This window comes from Canis lupus, chromosome 28 (assembly GCF_011100685.1).
Source record: "Canis lupus familiaris isolate Mischka breed German Shepherd chromosome 28, alternate assembly UU_Cfam_GSD_1.0, whole genome shotgun sequence".
Lineage (NCBI taxonomy): Eukaryota > Metazoa > Chordata > Mammalia > Carnivora > Canidae > Canis > Canis lupus.
In genome coordinates, this window is record NC_049249.1 from 14,265,342 (window position 1) to 14,286,605 (window position 21,264).

At 35.7% G+C, this 21,264-nt stretch overlaps 1 protein-coding gene across 10 annotated transcripts in view; it reads left to right on the top strand.

Annotated features, from left to right (window-relative positions):
• The window catches only part of BTRC (beta-transducin repeat containing E3 ubiquitin protein ligase), a 184,361-nt gene that overhangs the window by 89,934 nt on the left and 73,163 nt on the right, over positions 1–21,264 (top strand). For 7 of the 10 annotated variants that reach the window (XM_038578563.1, XM_038578569.1, XM_038578564.1 and 4 more), the window contains one exon: positions 14,140–14,217. The exons of the other annotated variants lie outside the window; for them this stretch is intronic. In XM_038578563.1, the coding sequence (XP_038434491.1) occupies positions 14,140–14,217 (78 nt within the window). The remainder of the gene's footprint in view (positions 1–14,139; positions 14,218–21,264) is intronic. 10 annotated transcript variants of the gene reach the window in all.

Genomic DNA, 21,264 nt, shown 5'->3' on the forward strand with positions numbered 1-21,264 from the left:
GTGGAAAAGCCCAGAAGATAAGCCCACAAAATAGTAATTTTTAAATAATAATTAGAAAAGAAGAGTGATTAAAGGGACAGTTCACAATTGAAATAACTCAGTCCAATCTGGTTTTCAGAAATTACTTATTTATGTGGAATGATTTCATTTTTACTCCACAATGGGTAGATGTTGGGGATATCATAGTTTATTAGCTTTAATTTTTTTCATGACATTATTGAATTTTTATAAAATGGGAACACCAAAGCAGGGAAGACATCCAAGGTAACAAAAGTAAATTTAGCAGAAAAAAATCAGGAACAAGGATGTCAGAAATAACTAATCTGCAGAGAGAAAGGATTTTGGCATACATCCTAAGGGGTTCTGTAGTTCTCAACCCCATTTTGAGAAATCAAAAAAATCTACAGAATGCAGATGTCTTTGGGTTACAAAAATAACCAGATGTCCTTATTAGTAGAAGCAAATGTTTGCCTCTTAATTCACACCAACTACATGCAGAGGATCTCTGGATGAAATATTGTATAAATACGGCTGGAAAAATTATGGCATGAAAGACTCTGTCCTAAACACATAATCATAAAGGTAATTTGGTGAACAGGAAAAAAAAATTCTTTAAGATTCATGTAGATTTAAAGGTAAGAGAGACAGATTAAGCTAGTTACACTTTTGTTCACATGACAGGTGAGTTTGGTTTTTTATTATGTGTGTCTTTTAATCCCAAATCCCCTGATGAATTTTTATTTTACCGTCCTAGTTTAGCTACTTTGTACATTGTCATTGTATTTTAAAAAATGAAAGCATATGCATGAAACTCCTGTTTTTCCTGAATGAATGATAGATGTCTTCTGTCAAGAAAAACAACCTACAGTAGTATATAAATGCCCCCTTGCAAGGCTGTTTGGATTTTTATTTTTATTTTTATTTATTTATTTTTTTTAAATTTTTATTTATTTATGATAGTCACACATAGAGAGAGAGAGGCAGAGACACAGGCAGAGGGAGAAGCAGGCTCCATGCACCGGGAGCCCAACATGGGATTCGATCCTGGGTCTCCAGGATCACGCCCTGGGCCAAAGGCAGGCGCTAAACCACTGCGCCACCCAGGGTTCCCCTGTTTGGATTTTTAAAATACTAAACCATATTGTTACAAATAGATGTGGTTTGGTGATGTTAAGCAGAATAAAATGTAAAAAAACAAACACATAAACTACTTGATAGGGCAAGGTATGAAGTTTTTCATTTTTAAATCAAGCCTTTCAAATAAAAAACCTTAAATAGACTATGACTTCTGATGTGGCACATATTAACATAATTACAAACTCTTACATACTCACAGTTCCTAAGTTGAGGAAACCTTTGATTAAGTCACAATGCTCAATGTGTTCAGACGCTGTGTGGTATCTCTCTATTCATGAAACAGGTAACTGTTTTAGCTTTTTTTTGTTTTTGACCCCTATACATATTGACCCTGTATCCTTCTCCTATAGCTATACTTTTAATGGTGAAGTATTAAAATGCTGTATCAGGATATATTCTTTAACTTGAAAGTTAACAAAAGCATGCTTGCTGCTCCTTCATGCCCTTGCCTTGTCACTCCCTGGTGCAGCTCCATCTCTTCCATTCTTCTTATCAGAGTATCTCAGTGCTTAGTTGAGCTTGTTTATCTTAAAAGAGCAGGAGGCAGGCTTTTAGGGAGTAAGCTACATGTTCCAGTATAACAGGCACCAATGCTGTTTGACTTGAAAAACATTTGATCTCTTACATTAACAGCCCATGTCACTGTAATAGAGACTACAGTTGGGCTGTTGTTCGCTTTTCTGTTATTTTAGCTTTAGAGTAACTGTTAGTGCTGCTCCAAAATCTCCGTGTTTAAAATTGTATATTGGCTGTCCCCCCAGGACTCGTAAGTAAACATGGTGATATGTGTGGCCAGAGGGAGCATATTTTGTTAGCTTTGTTTTAAATAAGAACCTTCCCTATCTAAAGGTGGTTTTTGTCTGATCCCTGATGGTATGCTGCATGACTTTGGTTGTGTAAATTTATAGACACAGCAATATTTTAAAGGAGAATTTTGTGACTAATCTGTGAGTTCAGTAACTATTAGTTATGGACTTTTTTTTTTTCTCAAATAATGAAGCATTTTAGTTTTCTTATGAAGCTTAACTTCAGATGTCCTGCACAATTTCCCTAAACATAGCAGTTTGGATAGCAGTTGTTGAAAATGGGCAAGTAAGAATTTAAGGGTAATGTTTGTTAGACTTAAATATTACTCAGGTTTATTTTAAAATACTCAGTTATTGATTAATTCCTGTGCCAGGAATACTTTGACAGTTGGAGTGAAGGTAGCAGTATTTAAAGAACAGAAAATAGAATTTGTTGTTTTGTTGTTTTTTTTAGAGTATCTCTTATTTTAATAGTGATAGAATGGGAGCTTATTATAGTAGTGGTGGAATGACAGCAGTTTTACTCCTTCCTTTTTTCATTTCTCTATTTTAAGAACCTAGTTCATTTTCCTATTCTATTCTTTTCTTATATGATATAACACTACCAAGCCACCCAGCACTTTCTTTGAATTTAACCTAAAGTATATACATCGGCTAGCACAAGTATAATTGGTTGAAAGGCAGCCATCTATCTGGGGAGTTCTTCTAAATACCGAATGTGTCATGTGCTTTGACATGACATATCTGTAATATCTCTGAATACAGAAAGCACTTCTTGTGTTAGCTGTAGGTGTTAAAGCAGTAGTGTGTCTTAAGAATGTGTGCAGTGCAAATTCTGGCTTGTGAGGTAATGACAAGTGTTTGCCTGCATAGACAATATATTTTTCCCCCTAAGGTCCCCACACACCTAGTTTCCCTCAAGCTCATCATCTCTGTCAGGTTAATCAATAGGCACCGTATGGCAGAGGGTCAGTAATCAGTGTCATCGTGCCTTTAAATCGTGTTGAAAATTTGCTTAAAGCCTGGGCCAATTAACATCGAGATGATGAATGGATGGGAAGATGGGAAGAGCCTGACGCTCAGGGGCTTTGTGAGGAGGAGATGCTCAGCTGTTGAGCAGCAGACACCAGCGAATAAAATCAGCCATTCATGTGAGCTCAGTCCACCCACTCTTAATGATAATGTCAATCTAGCAAAATATATACACATTGGAGTTGTCACGAGTTCATAAATCAAAGGAGTTTGTCAAAGGCATTCAGATTAACGAGGCAGCAGCAATAACAAGTCAAATTTGCATAGAGAATTGCTTGAATCTCAGTAAATTATGATCCTGTTTTTCATTTGATTATTTGCTAATGTCTCAAGAGGGAGAATGATTATATTAGCATGCAAAATCTACTCCAGAAGTAGAAATCTGAAGTATAGAAGACCAGCACACTATGACAATTAATCAGTTTCTGCATACTAGCATAAATGCACAAGGCCCAGAAATGAACTTCTTTTTTATTATTATTTCTCCTTGCTACTGATCCAAATGGTTCAGCTTGACAGAGACTTTATATTGCTTTAACAGTGTTCTGAATTGTGCCTGCAGGCAAGACATAGTTATGCAGCTATAACCAACCTATCCATCTGCCAACCAGATTGGAATTCTCCTATCCAAGGCTTCCATTAACCCCCACTGACAGCTCCAAACAGGATTAAGAATTTGGAAGCATAAAAAATAGTTGTTCTTTGCAAATATACACAATCCCTTTGCATTTTGAGAAAGGCTGCATCTGTAGTGTTTTATGATTAGTGTCGGACAGTGTAGCAGGAGGAAAAAAAAATCTAGTTGGGTTTTTTTGTTTTGTTTTATTTTATTATTATTATTTTTTACTTCTGTCATAGAAAGTAAGGCAGTACTAGTGGAAGTCCTGTGTATTTGGTTGTCTGAGAGTGCTTTCCCTTATATCTGGTTCTTAGTACTGTGCTTGGATTGGTATACTACTACAAAATATCACTGCTTGAAAGCTTTAACTGGTAGATCTTGTTGAAGTTTAGCAGGATGGGGAGGCTTTGATGTGGTTGTGGTTTAATCGAGTATGTCAAATGATAAACGTGCTGGAGAAGCAGTGTGCATGAAAACATGCCAGAGAATATTATCTTAGGAGGACACTTCAGGTCCTCCCTAAAACTGGTCTTTGAATAGGATTCTTCAGTAAGCTTCTGAACTTAACCTATATTTTTCCCCATTTTAGTATCCTAGAAGGCTTAATTAGAATTTGTTTAGATACACAGAATATTTTATTTAAGTCACCTTTCACTGAGGAGTTTGAATGATTTTTATCCATGTAGTTAGGTTACTTTTAATCCTGTAAAAGAATAATTATTCCTATTTTTAAGAATTGTATATATATTTGGAGGCTATGATTAGCTCCAAAGGATAAAATCAGTTAATGGGAAAAAAATATTAATTCTATTACTAATTTACCAGTTAAGCCTACTGTATGATGTTTGCAACTAGCTACTAGAAATTGGTCTCAAAATTGTTTTCTTCCTGTGGTTGTCATTCTACATGATGATGATCAAATGACTCCATTTTTTAAATGTGTTCAAATCAGAGTTATAATTAACCACAATTTATCTGCTTCACTAAAATAGTATAACTTTCCTGGTTACAGAATCCTTTTGAATTTTCTCAGTGAGGAAAGTGGCATAGGTGGAAAATGTTACTTCTAGTGTTGGAGCTGATTATTTTATTTATAACAGATGTCTCTTCAGACAGGCTTAGGCTCTGTTGTACCATCCAACCTTGAGCAAGATGCTTATTCAAAGATTATGGTAAGTCATTATGAGTGGCTTGACTTTTCATCACTGTGTAAATTAGTTTAGTTTTTCATTTGATTATATAATCAACTCTTGATTATCCATGTCATCAGGAGTTGTGTGTTCAGATAGATAACTGAAAACAGTAAATAAGCCACTTACTAGGTCATGGAGAATATTGCCCTAGCCATAAACCTGCTGTGTGCTATCATCAAAATCTGTTTACTTCTTATTTTAGATACCAAAACAAACCAAAATAAAACAAAAACAAAAAATCCAGCTCTGAAGAATTAGTAATGCTTTGCATATCTACAGAAGAACTTTTCTTTCTTAATCAAGGGTCGGCAAACTTTAACTGTAAAATAGGACCAGACGATAAACATTTGAGGCTTTCTGGACCATAGGACTTCTGCCATGATTACTCACCTTTGCCATTTGTATCAGGTTGTCATAGATGAAAGGTAAATGAGTGGAGATGGCTAAGTTTCAGGAAAATATTATTTGCAGAAACTCTTTGGAGCAGGAGCTTACTAATTCTAAATTGTCATAATGGCATATAGGTGATAGGATAGTAGACTGTAGTTGAGGTATAACTGTGAAGATTTTTTGCTTTGAAAACTTTTTTTAAAAACTAGTTGGACAGTGTGGGTATAGGGCTTCAATTATTTATTAAGCACATATCCATATATTATGTAACATGTTGGGAAGTAGAGGGGGCCTCAAAGGCTTTTCTCTAGTAAGCTTTCAGTGTTGTTGGGTAGTTGAGAATAACATGCAAACATTTATCTAATTGCTAAATTGTGTGGGCCAAGATAAAAATGATAAGGAATTTCCAGGAGAGAAAGATGGAATAGTTATATGGTTTCTTAGAGTATATGACATTTAAAATTCATTTCAAGAATGGATGGGACTAGGGCATCTGGGTGGCTCAGTGGTCGAGCGTCTGCCTTTGGCTCGGGTCATGATCCTGGAGTCCTGGGATCCAGTCATACATCAGGCTCCCTTTGGGGAGTCTGCTTCTCCCCCTGCCTATGTCTCTGCCTCTCTATGTGTCCCATGAATAGATAAATAAAATCTTAAAAAAAAAAAAAAAAAAGAATGGTTGGGCTTGAATAGATTAAAAAATGTTCTTGTATTTATAATTGTTTAGTGAACAACACTAAAATTAAGGATCCTTCCAGCCTGAAAATGTTGAGATTGTATCACGTTTATAAGACTATGTATGAAGAGACTTGCTTAACTAAGGCAGAAAATGTTTGCAGATGCAAATAACTTGATGTAATATAGCAGAAAATTTTGGAAGGTTTTGGAAACCATGCCTAGAATTTCTTATCTGGTGGAAACCAGGCCTAGAATTTCTTATCTAGAAAGGGTCATGAAAAGTTTTTGAGGAAAAAAGACCACTATGACATTAGTGGTATTTAAGAAAGATTAATCTGGCAATTGCATTCAATCCAACAAACACTTAAAAACTCATATTACATTCTCAAACTTTGTGCTGAGCCACTGGAAAATGAAGATGAAAAAGAAACCAGCCCCGCCCAGAAGGAATTTTATAGTGCAGGGTAGGAGTGGGAAGCTTGTTCATAGAGAAATAAAATGTAGAGAGATATAAGGCATTGGGGCCAAAATAGAAATAAAACGCTAATTCAGAGTATTCAGTTCCAGCTGGGGGTAAGTCGGGCAGGAGTAGGTGGAAGAGGGGATGGGATATGCATAGGCTTTTCAGAGAAAGTATCATTTTAGTTGACTCAAGTCAGGATTGTAATAATGAAGAGATCAGGAAAGGAATCTTTTTTTTTTTTTTTTTTTTTTTTGATATTAGAGAGAGAGAGAGAGAATGAGTGAGCAGGGGGAGAGGGAGAAGGAAAGGGAGAGAGAATCATAAGCAGACTGCTCTGAGCAGAGCCTGCCATGAAGCTTAATCTCACAACCCTGACTGAGATCATGACCTAAACCGAAAACCAGGAGTCAGACGCTTAACCAACTGAGTCACCCAGGAGTCCCAGGAAAGGGGGCTATATTACACATTGAGGAAATAGAATTAGAAAAAGCAGGGCAACCCTGGTGGCTTAGCGGTTTAGCGCCGCTTGTGGCCTGGGGTGTGATCCTGGAGACCCAGGATCCAGTCTCACGTCGGGCTCCCTGCGTGGAGCCTCCTTCTCCCTCTGCCTGTGTCTCTGCCTCTCTCTCTCTCTCTCTCTCTCTCTCTCTCTCTCTGTGTGTCTCTATGAATAAATAAGTAAAATCTTAAAAAAAAAGAAAAAGAAAAAGCACAGGGAAGGGACACCTGTGTGGCTCAGCGTTTGAGCGTCTGCCTTTGGCTCAGGGCATGATCCCAGCATCTGGGATCAAGTCCAACATTGGGCTCTTTGCGGGGAGCCTGCTTCTCCCTCTGCCTGTGTCTCTGCCTCTCTCTGTGTGTCTCTCATGAATAAATAAATAAAATCTTAAAAAAAAAAAAAGAGAGAAAAAGCACAGGGATGAAAGAGTACTTTTCATACTTTGAAGAATATTAAAATAAGTGGTTCCACAGACTGATGAAAGGCAAAATGGCCAGATTATGGGTGCTATATAGTAAGAAGTGTGGACTCAATCTAATAGGACAAAGAGCTATAAAAGATTTTTTAGGGCACCTGGGTGGCTCAGAGGTTGAGCAACTGCCTTGGGCTCAGGTCGTGATCCCAGGGTCCTGGGATCAAGTCCTACATCGGTTCCCTGTGAGAAGCCTGCTTCTCTTTCTGCTTGTGTCTCATGAATAAATAAATCAATAAATCAATCTTAAAAAAATAATAAAATTTTGAGCATGGTGTGGGGTAGGGTGAAGTAAGTCTTTTAAGAACATGATTCTGGACAGTAGTATATAGAATGGATCAGGTATGGATTTAGGCAGGGGTATCAGGAAGCTATCTCAATAGTAACAGCACTGGTAGTGTAATAGGCGTTGGGGTCTAGACTAGAGTAGAGGTTATGGAAATACAAACTGAGGGTCAGATCTATTAAAAATAGATGATTGAAAGGAAAAATGGAAGAGTTGAAATTGATTAGATACATTCCAAGAAAAAAAGGCAGAAGGGGGTCGGAAGAAAGAGTAAAAATTGGCAGAGGACTTAAGTCTGGGATGGAAAGAAAAATTGGGAGGGAAGGGGATGGCTTAGGATGGGTCAGAATGGTAAAAGACTACTTTAAATTTAGATATGTTGATTTTGAGACTATTTAAATTTATCTGAATACTTCCTTTGAGGTGATTTCTTTTTCTTTTTTATTCACTCCCAGGTTACTCCTAGAAACATTTTGTGCAAAATACATCCCTGAGATCTAATGTACAAGTTGTAGCATTATTTCACTTTATTGACTTTTTCCTACCCAGACGTCTCTTATAATGTCTGTAGGTGTTACAACCCAAATGTGTCCAGTTTGAAGCTAAACTTCAGTTATCAGCCAGACTTTTATTCTGCTTCTTTTAGTTCTAAACTAGTAAACGCTGGGCTAAGAGAGAAATATTTGAGTTAATATGAAAGGTAACAAATTATGTAGCATCTTTTTTAGAAATCTTTTAATATAAAGCTACTATTTATACCATATTGTTACTCTAGGACTACAAATACATTCTGCAAATGTATTTACTATAATGAAGTGTTCAGTCTGAGTGTTGCAAATGAGTTGTCCTAAGCAGTCAGGGTTTTCTAATTGTCTCAGGATGAAGTGGTAGAATATGACTTTTGTTATTTATATTTGAGGGGATTCCCTCCCCCTACTATTCATTTTTCATTTACACTGTTTTTCCATTTTTGACATTTTCTTCTAGATTTCATCTATTTTACTAGTTAATTTTCATTTTTACATAGTTTCAGATTTATAGAACAGTTTGAAAGAATAGTGCAAAGCATCCCCTTCTACTCTTCACACAGATTCTCCATATGTTAACATGTTGCCACATTTGCTTTATCTCTATTTATATATACAAGTGTATGCTCACACCCATTTACTTTTCTCTGAACCATTTTGAAAGTTACAGACATAATATCCTGTTACCGACATTAAGTGTTTCGTTTTATGATTCCTAAAAACAGGGACATTCTTTTAAATAACTACAGTACAAATTATCAAAATCAGGAAATTGAATATATAAACAAATTGTGGTACATCCATACAGTGATACTACTTGGCAATAAAAAGGAAAGGACTACTGGGGGGCCTGGGGGGCTCAGTCGGTTTAAGCATCCAATTCTTGGTTTTGGCCCAGGTCATAATCTCAGTGTTGTGACATCCAGCCCCACGTCGGATTCTGCACTCATTGTGGAGTCTCCCTGTCCCTCTCCCTCCTCCTGCTTGCACACTACTCTTTTTCTCTCTCTCTAAAATAAATAAATAAAATCTTAAAAAAAAAAAAAGATTTTTAAAAGTTTTTTTTTTTTTAAAGGAAAGGATTATTGGTAATATACAACAACACAAATGAATCTCAGATGTATTAAGCTGGGTAGAAAAATTTATATAATTTATATACTCAAAAAATTATATACTGTATGATTCCATTTTGTGAAAAGAAAATTATTGAGACAAAAAATCTGATTACAAGGGAAAGGGATTGACTATAAAGGGGCAGTGTAAAAGAATATGGGAAATGATAACTGCTTTTACATCTAGATTATAGTTACATAACTGTATGTTTTTTGCCAAAACTCATATAGTTCTACACCAAAACAAGTGAATTTGTCTATATGTAAGTTTTAAAAGTGGGGAAACAATCAGGAAATTAACATAGCTGTAATGTTATTAGCTCATCTTTAGAACTTATTCAAAATTTCCCAGTTGTTCCAATAACGTCCTTTATGTCCTGATACTGACCCAATATTTACCCATCAAAATCAAATGAAACTGAGGATCAAGAGGAAGAAAATTGTTGGTATGGGCTAGAGAGGCACTACTCATCTTGTTAGGTGCAGATCATTATTTTTCACTATAGAATGCTGTACAGAGGAGATTACCATCAATTTTGATTTACACCCCCCCCCAATAATCTCAGATCAGAGGTTTCCTTTCACCTGAAACAGATCCTTAGTCTTTCTTTGTATTTCATGACTCTTACATTTTTTGTTAATCACAGACTAGTAATTTTTTTTTAGAATATCCCTCAATTTGGGGTTTAGTCTCATGTTTTCTTATGATCAAATTGAGATTTTATGTTTTTGGCAAGGTTACCTCAGAAGTCATAATGTTCTCAGTACAACCTATCAAGAGACATATAATGTTAAGGTGGTGTCTACCAGATCTTCCTACTGTGAGGTTATTATTTTTCCTTTTGTAATTCTTATATATCTTCTGGAGAAGTATTTTAAGGTTATGTAATTATCCTGTTATTTGTCTTTAATCCACCAATATGTGGGATGAGTCTTGCTTGCATCAGGTAGTGACCCTTGAATAGAATTTACTGGGCATAATTTAGCTTGATTGACCCAGGGCAGTTATGAACATTGCTTATTGGATGTATCATAGGTATATGATACAAGGGATAACTGTGCTGCTGAGCTCTCGTGGGTGTTGGAGAGCATTCAGGCTTTGAGAACCACTGACGTGATCACTTAAGTACAATGGATGTTTCATTATTTCACTCTACCCTCAAGACTGTAAACTGTTCATCTCTTATTTGCTGGCTTTCTGGCTCTTCTCTTCATTGTTAGGAGGGTACCTTACACCTTGCTCCTTACATATCATGACTATTTATCCTCCCTATCTCTATTTTATGGTAACAATAGAGTCAAATTTAGTGATACCCACTCAATGGTTCCTCATCAAAATCAGATAAAATAGAGGGTTGGAAGGAAGAAAAATGTGGATTATGAGCTAGATGCTGCTCGCTCTATTAGTTTCTCATTGCTGTTTTCACTATGTAATTTAGTACCTAAGTTTACCATCAATTTTCACCCAGTCACCTATTGGGTAAAAATGTGATTTGTTTATTTATTTATTTAAAATGTGATTTATAATAACGTCACTATTACAAACTTCTACCAAAAAGTAACAAGGCTTCCAAGTTTATTATGATGACATTTTAACAAAACGTAATTGATGTTGAAATATAGAACTTTAACATTGAATTAAGCCAGTTTGGATTATAAATGATATTTTATTTAAATAGGGGTAGAATTTCATGGACTGAGGAGTAGCTACTTGCAAATTTTAAGTTTAATTTATAGTTGAATACTGGCTTACATTTGTATTACATAAAATAATTTTAGCATTTAAAACATTGATTTGTACTTTATTTTTCTTAAAAGTTAAATATACAAGTTGATTTTGTGGGTTTAATGTTGACCTTTTCCCTCCTTTGTTTATTTTACAGTGACATTATATTGCTAGTTTCCTTTTTTTGGATTGCTTTACAGTCATTAATTCAACTGTATCTCTCTCTAATTTTTTTGTAGATTGACTAAATTATTTTTTTTCCAAAATGGGGAGAAAAACCACTAGAACTCTGAAGTTATTGAGTCTCTGTGCCTTGCTTGTAGCATAGCATGTTTCTTCTTCTTTGTCTTAATTTTAGGAACCATTACCTTAAAGTGGTCATCACAAATGTAAAATATCAAGTTAAATCTCTGCCCAAAAGGAACGTCTTATAGTACTGGCCTGTCACACCAACTACTGGCAATATACAAGGGACATAAATGTTAGCCACAGAGGTACAAGGGTCTTAAAATGATACTATATTCATGCTACTTATCCTTTAATATTTAAAAATATATAATTTGATAGAAACCACAAAAGATATATCTAAGCTTAAAATACAGTTACGATCCTATAGTAATAATTTCATAATTGTATGAAAATTTTCAGATAAACTCATGTTAGAAATAATTTCTGGATCTAAAAATAAAGTAGCTCCTGGGATGCCTGGGTGGCTTAGTGGTTGAGCATCTGGCTTCTGCTCAGGGCGTGGTCCCGGAATCCCAGGATTGAGTCCCACATTGGGCTTCCCTCAAGGACCCTGCTTCTCCCTCTGCCTGTGTCTCTACCTCTCTCTCTCTGTCCCTCATGAACAAATAAATAAAATATTAAAAATAAATAAATAAATAGATAAAAATAAAGTAGCTCCTCAGCTAGAATGTGATGAATATAGGTAATGTAATGACTATATCAAAAAATTTTTAAGCTTGCAAATTTTAAAATATTAAACACTACAAATGTAATTGTAGAAAATAGAACCCAAATAGTTTGTATTTGTATTTTCTGTATTTTGCCTTGCAGATAGTGACTTACCTGTGTTGATTACCAAAGTATTTCCCCCAATTATCTTGTATTGTGGTGAAATACATATAACATAAAATTTATTGTCTTAACCATTTTTTTAAGTGTACAGTTTAGTGGTATTAAATACATTCATAATGTTATGCATGCATCACCCTCACCCATCTCCATAACTCTTTCCTTCTGGTAAGACTGAAACTCTATACTCGTTAAACAATAATTCTCCATTCCTCCACTTCTCTGAGCCCCTGGCCATCACCATTCTGCTTTCTGTATGATTTTGACTACTCTAAGTATCGCATATAAGTGAATTCGTACAGTAATTATCTTTTTGTGACTGGTATATTTCACTTCAGCATAAGGTCCTTAAGGTTCATCCATTTTGTAGTATATACTAGAATTTTCTTCCTTTTTAACGCTGAATACTATTCCATGATGTATATACATCACATTTTATCTATTGCTTCATCGGTCATTGGAAGCTTGGATTGCTTCCACGTTTTAGCTGTTTTGGTGAATGCTGCTATGAATATGGGTGTACAAATGGCTCTTGAAACTCTGCTTTTAGTTCTTTTGACTATATACCCAGAAGTGGAATTGTTGGATCATATGATAATTCTATTTTTAATTTTTTGAGGAAGCACCACACTGTTTTCGTCAGCAGCTGTATCATTTTACATTCCTACTAACAGTGCATAAGAGTTCCAATTTCCAACATCCTTGCCAATTTATATTTTGGTTTTTGTCTGTTTTTGATAGTAGCCTTCTTAATGAATGTGATATGGTATCTCTGTGTAGTTTTGATTTACATTCCTGAAATGGTTAGTGATGTTGAACATCTTTTTATGTGCTGTTGGCCATTTGTATATCTTCTTTAGAGAAATGTCTATCCAGGTCCTTTGTGCATTTTTGAATTGAGTTGTGTGGGGTTTTTTTGTTTGTTTAGTTTTACAATTTATCTATATATTCTGGATTTTTAAACAAGATGTATTTATTTTAGAGGGAGAGTGTGTGTGTGCACGCATGCACTCATGAGCTGGAGGAGGGACACAGGGAGAGGAAGAAAGAGAATCCTAAAGCATACTCCTTGTTGAGCGTGAAACCTAATTTGGGCTTATCCCAGGACCCCAAGATCATGATGTGAGCTGAAATCATGAGTTAGCTGTTTAACCTATTGAGCCACCCAGGTGCCCCTATATATTCTGGATATTAATCTTTCATCAGATACATGATTTGCAAATATTTTCTTGCATCCCATGGGTTGCTATCTTATTATTCTGTTGATATTTAGAATTATGAACTCTCTTTCAGTTGGATTGTTTTTTCCCCTCTTCTTAAATATTTAAAAAATCCTACTGGTCTTCTAGGTGCTGTTTGAGATAATAGTGGCAAGAATGGTCTCTAATCCTAAACCATTGATAAAATGATATTGTTTTGAGCTAAGTACAATGTTATTCTTTTTTTTTTTAATTTTTATTTATTTATGATAGTCACACAGAGAGAGGGAGAGAGAGGCAGAGACACAGGCAGAGGGAGAAGCAGGCTCCATGCACCGGGAACCTGACGTGGGATTCGATCCCGGGTCTCCAGGATCGTGCCCTGGGCCAAAGGCAGGCGCCAAACCGCTGCGCCACCCAGGGATCCCCAATGTTATTCTTAATGACAGAAAATCAAATATGAGAAGAGGAAGAAGTGAAAGAACTTTTTTCCCCCTAGGATCCAGACTTTGACAATTTCTAGTGACCAAATATTTACTATAGTTTAATTATTTAAAAGAGAAGATAATAATCATGGTTTAAGTTGTTATCAGCTAAGTATAAACTGGAGCTTTGTTGAGTCCAGTGTCAACCCGCATTTTCAAAGGGCAATAAACTAAATTTCTAATGACTGTGATCTGCTGGGCAGTGCTTAAATATAGATGAAATACTTTGCACCTAGGTCCCTGCTTACATTTATTTATATACATGGGCATATTTTCCCTTTACCTAAGTGTATGTCTATATGTATATAAATCTTCAAATGAATAAATGCATAAATATACATGGTATTCTAGCTTACAGAATTATAAATGTAATTCAGTTTACTCCCATAGAATAAGATTGAAGATAATGAGAACTGAATTAAAGCTTACTTTCTTTCACAGAATTCCTCAGAGAGAGAAGACTGTAATAATGGCGAACCCCCTAGGAAGATAATACCAGAGAAGAATTCACTTAGACAGGTATGAAATTCAGTCTGTCTTAAAATAAAAAGCTACCAACAACAAAACAAAAGACAGGAAACCCTCAATTTGCCATTCGTTAAACACTGGAGCTTAAATTAAGAGTACTCTGAAGTTGAGATGGCTATAGCCATCAATTTCAATCAGGTAACATTGTTTTCCCAGTCATTTAAAAATATCCTAGGTGTACAAGTGTAGGACAAGTTGGTTGCTTACAAGTAGTGAAAACAACACCAAAGAAAAGTTTTCTTGTTCAGGAAAAATAACTTGAAGTGCTTAAGTGCAGATAGTAGAATAGTTGGCTTTAAACCTTATTTTCTTTTTGAGATTCTTAATACATTTTTAAAAAATTAACCAAAAGGGATCTGCCTCTAGTGAAGTTACCTCAGTATTTGTTTGCCTTTTCTAAAAAGTAAAGGCCATTATTGATGATAACTTAAAAAAATTTTTATTCCTCATCATACCCCACTCCCCAAAGGTAACACATTTTACTTGGAAGGTTAATTCCATGGTGCTCTCTTTTTTAAAATTAAAAGGTCCAAACACTATGTTTAAAAAATTTGCTCTTCTTACTGCCTGCTGCTGCAAGCTCTTACATCTTCTGTCTCCCAGTAACATAGAAACAGGTTCGTACGGTGTTGCCAGAGAATAAGTATACCACCTCTTCACTTTTAATATAAAGTTGGATAAGATGAGCACCAGCAGTAGCAAAAATAATTTTAATTTACCTTACTTATGGCATTATTCCAAGAAAAAGGAGAAGAGGTAGAGTACCCACCACGAACCCGCTATTTGTTCCATTCTAGCCTCATAATCACCCTACAAAGTTGCTAGATGGGGTCTCCTATAGATGAAAAAAATGGAGACTTAGGGAGGTTGGATGACTTGCTCATTAGGTAGTCAGTGATTTAAAATCCACATCTCAGTGTTGCTCAGCTCAAGCATTTCTGCTTCTTCCTTCTGATTCCAGTTTGTATACAGTGATAATATAGGGGAAGAATATGTGAAACTCTGATATACTCATTTTTTATTTACTGTATGCTAAAAATTTGGGGATGGGCACTTTTCCTTTTTTGTAAAAATAATTGCTTAGTAAGTAGAATTGAATCCATTCAGGAAGCATTGTAAGAACCCTGGATGATCAGTAATGGACATTGTGCAGTTACATCTTTAACTATTTGGAGACAAGCACCTGATCTATAAGTCTAAATAAACAGAACAGTTATTGAGTAAGATAAATTTAGAGGTGGAAAGACTATGCCCGCTATACAGAAACAACTGTCAGAAAACAATGACACGAAAAAAAGTTTTGGCAACTTTATTTAAGCTAACAAACGAATTTTCACTCTGCAAAGTTATAAATTAATTTTAATAGGCTGATCCAGATGGTCCATTTGGAAAATGGATAGGCTGATCTGTTGAAAATTAAACTAAATTTATCTCTCTCATACTTCAAACTGAAGCAAGAGAGAGAATCGTGCCTATTAAGTCCAGCACATACAGATGGACCAGCAGGTCACACATGGGACTAATCTGATTCATTTTAAAAATAAATGCATACATTATTGAATCATTTTCTACTTGCAAGATCTGTTGTGTGCAGTATTTGAAAGAGATTTGATGTGGCCTTTTCATTGCCTTTATAGGGTTCACTTCACCCTCTCCACTTTAATATAACAACCATTTTGTTTTTGTTTTTGGTTTTCCTCTTAGTGCTCCAAAATGGTTTTTCTAATATCTGTCATTCAGTGTTGAGATCCAGGCTCTGGAGATTAATTAGGTCATGAGGCTTTTTCCCCTCCTCTCTTTGTAAAGGGTTTTATCTCTATTCTCTTTATGAAGAGCATGAACTCGGTGTTCTTGGAAAGAGAAATGGCCTTTAGAAACAGGGAAGTAGGAGATCCTCCTGGGGCCCTCTGAATCTTTTAGCTTCTGGGTGTTTTAACAGCCCCATGAATGCAGATTTGTAAATTTATTGCAGTGCCATCTGGTTTTTTGCTCCAACCAGATTACTGTTGGCTTGTGTCTGTCTATTGTGGTGGTCACTCCCTAGGAGCTTGCCCTCTCAATCTTAGGGAAGAGTGATGAATAGCAGGGGTCAATAGAAGCAGGTCACAGGGCAGCTGTCCAGGACTGCCCTGAACTTGATTACCCCACTGCTGATTTTTTAAATGTAGGACATAATATATAAGCTGTTTAAACTCCCTCTTTTCTCTGTTGCATGACAATAATGAAGGGCCATTCCCCCCTCCCCCACTTTATTCAAGTTATACAGATAAAAGGATGTCAAAGCTGCCTTTTACCTAGTGTTGATGTGAGTAGGATTTGCATCATATAGACCAATCTCTTGAGATTCTTTTGCAGGTTCTTTTCCCAGATTTCTAATGGGATTTCAGGAACTCTTACACTATTGATTTTAAAATGCATGGTTACATTCTAACAAGTTTAGTATTGTTTTAAACTGATTTTATAGTTTACATTTGTTGTTCTAACTAAGTATAGTTTCACAGGTGATGATAGACTGTGACCAGTGCGTGGTAACTTTGAGTTATTTTATCGATAAATTGGAGAAGCTGAAAAAAGAGTCATCAAACAATTCTTAAGACATTTAAAGAATAATGAGGGAATATTATAAACAACTGTAATCCACAGTTTTGGCAATTTAGATGAAATGGACAAATTCCTTGAAAAATACAGCTTACTGAAAGGTGAAACAAATGACCATTGTCTGATGTTTATTAAAGGAATCACATCAAAAGACTCCAAATGGTTTCACAGGTGAATTCTATCAAATAATGCACTCTTGTACAAACTCAGAAAATAGAGAAGGAAAGAACACTTCCTGATTGTATTGTGAAGCAGGCCACCATAACCATAATTCCAAAACCTGGTTGACAGACATTTAGCAGAAAAAGAAAGTATTGAAGGAAAAAGTCAGGAGACACTACACTCTGTCTCACCAAGCCATTTTGTATACCTGTCTTTCCATCTAATTTCCACTATCAGAAGGCAGGAGAGTTGTTGGGGAGAGAGAAGCAATGTAACCTTTTAAATTTCTGAGTTTTGGAATAATCTTCTTACCTCCCTGCCTTAAGTAAAGTGTGAACTTTTGTTTAAAGAATGTACACAGTGGGTGCAATTTTCTTTCTTCTTTTGTTTCTAAAATGTGAAGCCAAGGAAACCATAGCAACTGTTTTCATAGCTTTTATTCATATCTGCAAACAAGGGCAAAGGCCTGGGAGGGTACATGAAAGTACTCATTACTTTTTGAAAATGTAGCCTTACAACATGCAACTCCTTCTTTGCTTCACATTGGTGCTAATAGGATCTGTCAGCCCTGCTTTTCTCTGTAATTGAGTAAATTGTGACCTCTGTCTAATCCTTCCCCCATCCCCCATTCCCTTTGTGTATGTGTCCACTTACCATCCTGAGAACGTGGGCAGTGATAAATAAAGTATTGAGTAGAGCTCTCTCAACTCTTTGAAAGCAGCATGATGCCAGCCCTCTAGTTATATTTCTTTAAGTGTTTACGTTTTTCTGTATTCTTTCTCTTGTGTAGCTGGAACCCTGGGGATGCAAAGCCATGAGAGAGGCCAAGAAGCTAACAAAGTAGCTGTCTCCCTTGTTAGCTTGTTCCTTTATTCTTTAAAAACAAGATAAAAACCATCTGGCTCAGGGCATTACATTTTCCTCCCCCATGCACCTCTATAGATGGAGACTTCACCTGCAGTGAGGGTTTACATTGATTAGGGAGGGAGCAGTAATTCAAGCTTCCATCCTCTTCAAGGATACTTTGCAGTCTTTAAAGGTGCTGACCCACTGAGTTAAACTGTCAAGGGAGGATAAAAAAGTATCTTCATCCCAGGAGGTAACAGCTGCCAGGTTTTCAACACCTTGCACGCTGCTGGAAAAATGTCACAATTGTCAGCTGAAAGAAAAATGACTCTGTTGTCATCTTCTGTTAATGACTGGGCCTTATAAAGGGAACTACATAAGCCTTGTAGAAGGAATAAGTAGATGTTTTCCTTTCCTATCGCCATGTCCCCAAATTCCTATGCTGTTCTAAACATTACCTTAGAGTAGATCCATAAAAAAACAGCCGTGAAGAACTTAAACAGCCCCATATAAGCATGGAGGTCTGATTGGCATAGCTCCTTTATACAGTTGAATGAGTAGGAGGAAAAAGCACATCACTGACAGAAAATGACATTATAGTGTGTATTAACAAAACAACAACAACAACAAGTCATTCATAAGCCAGTGAACTGAAAGAAAACACACTGTATTTCTGCTCTTTGGAGGACAATTTGTTTTCAGGCAGCATCCAGATGGGTAAATACCACGACATTTCTTTTTTCAAGAGAGACACTTCTTTTCTTCTTAGAAAAAAAAAAGAAAAAAAAAAAAAAGAAACCCACTAAATTTTACTTCTTTTAATATCTCTATAATGTTTGTATATGAAGGCATTCCCTTCTTTTTGATTTGATTGATGAGGGGAAAGGGTTTAATGAAGTCTCTGATATTAGCCAGGCAAGTTTTTTTTTTTTTTTTCCTATTTGTTTTAGGTTAGTCATTTTAATTGTATTGAGTAATTAGAAGGTACACACAGCCAGGGGAGCTTTGTTCTGATAATTGCTCAAGAAAACCGATTCCCTATCTGCTGTTGCTTTGTGTTAAGACATTTCTCCCTCTAGTGGCAATAGTAAGCACTTTGACTTGGCAGTAGGCAAGGTGTAATTGCAATATGACAAACTATGCTTAAGGGACTATCTTGTAAATACTTCAGTTTGGGGTTTGGCATTATTTCATTATATATGTGTGTTTTTTTCCCTATGAAACGTCCTATCTCCCCCCCACCCTCCCCACAAGTGCTTTGGGCTTTGGATGGAAAAAAATTGCCAGAGATGTTTATTAAAAAAAAAAAAAAAAAAAAAAAATCACAGTGCATCCTGGGTAATGTTTTGCAGCTTGACTTAATTTTAGTCATCTGTTTTAATTACCTATTTATAAAAATGCTTTTGCATTTGTAGACATTATTTAATACTTTGGAAGAAGCACCTCATTTGAAATAAATAAATAAATTGTACTTATTTTAAATAGTCCATGTAAAAGACCTTAAAGGTAATTAATGTAGGTCTCTTAAGTAAGACAAAAGTGATCTTTCCAAGTCTGATGAAGTGATTTGTTTATTTAACTTCCCACTTTGGCTGAATCCTTCAGAGTCTAATAACTTTTTTTTTTTTTTAAACATGGTTTGGCAATTTGTGTCTAGCTACAAAAACCCTTCTTGAAAAAGAAGCAATTTAATAACCAGCCTTCTTAAAATTACTTTGAGGAAGGAAGACTGTATAGGGGGTTGGTGTTTTGTTTTATTTTTATTTCAGTGTAATCATTCTTTGATGAATTGTGTAATCACTGACTTAGTAAAAAAAATATTATTGAACTCCTGGGTTGCAATGACCATAAAAAGTGTATTTTCATATAGAGACTTGAGATATTGTGAATAAATTATAAAGGAAACAGCTTATATGCTGGTCGAAGTCCATATAGACCTCATTTTGTGTTCAGTGCTTAATGTGGATGTACCACTTAAAAAAAAAAAAAGAAAAAAGAAAAAGATGGGGTTGGGGAAGTCCTATTGTGCCCTTTTGTAGGAGTCTTTTAGAAATCTTCCCTAAGAGTAACTTGGAATGAGATCAGATGTAGCATTGCATCCATTGAATGAGATTGGGTAGCATCATTGTGGCATTTTTAAAGCCCCGTTCTAGCTTCCCTAGATGTTGCCTTGTAGTTTGCTTTTTCTATTCCATATTCTTCCTGGGGACTTGATTTGATGTTACCATATATCTGAAGGTCCCTGTCTCCCCCTCTTCTTGCCCCCCAATCACTAGCCATTTTCATTATACTGTATCTTGTTTTGCTATAGGGCTGCTGAACAGATTTTTTAAGCAGCTTTTTGCAAGGTTAAAAGAATGCAGCTTGGTAACAAGTTTGTGTCATTTTAAATATATACCTTCTAGTAAATAAGGAGAAGTCTGGCAATCAATCCCTTTTAGTGTGTTATATGTTTCACCTGACAACTAAACCTTCTATTGATTAGCCATTACTTTGTTAGATAATCCTATGTCATTGAATCCATTGTAAAAAATTAAACTCTTTAAAATGTTTTACCCTAGCAGCACTGTGAAAATTGAAAACTTGTTCAGAATTACAGCCTGCTTTCACAAAGAAGGTAGTTTTCAGCAAGGCATCTTACTGGTTTATGCTTATGTGCTTTATATGCAATATAAAAATGTATTAAAGTACTCCAACGCAAAACTCTCTGCCTCTGGTTCAGCAATGTAAGCTACCTTTTCAAATGTTTCATGGGGCAGAGCCTATCTTGCCAGGGGCAATTAGACTCACTAGTTTAATTTTAGCCTGGAAGGAGTCTTGTAATAGTAAAATATTGAACGTAAAATACTGAATTTTTAAACTTTTTATTCCAGAGTGATTTTAGGACTGTGACAAGTTTTAGTTTACTAATTTATGTGACTTTCTTGAGTGGTAAGCAAGATAATATACCCATTTTACAGATGGGATGGCTAGAAAATAAAAGCTTATGTATATCATTACTGGAAACTCTTCCAGGTCTAGAACTGGTTTCCTAAATCTATATAATGTTCCCCTGAGTATCCTATACACATTTCTTTTTTTTTTTTTTTTAAGATTTTATTTATTTATTCATGAAAGAGAGAGAAAGGCAGAGACACGGGCAGAGGGAGAAGCAGGCTCCATGCGGGGAGCCTGATGTGGGACTCGATCCTGGGGACTCCAGGATCATGCCGAAGGCAGGCACTAAACCGCTGAGCCACCTAGGAATCCCCAACATTCTTAATTTTAATATTGTTTTGGCTATCATAGATACTTTGCATTTCTATATAAATTTTAGAATCAACTTAGCAATTTCTTTTAAGAAGTTTGCAGGATTTTGATTTAGCTTTTATTGAAACTATATATTCCTTTGAGTAGAATTAACCTCTCAATAATATTGAGTCTTCCAGTCTG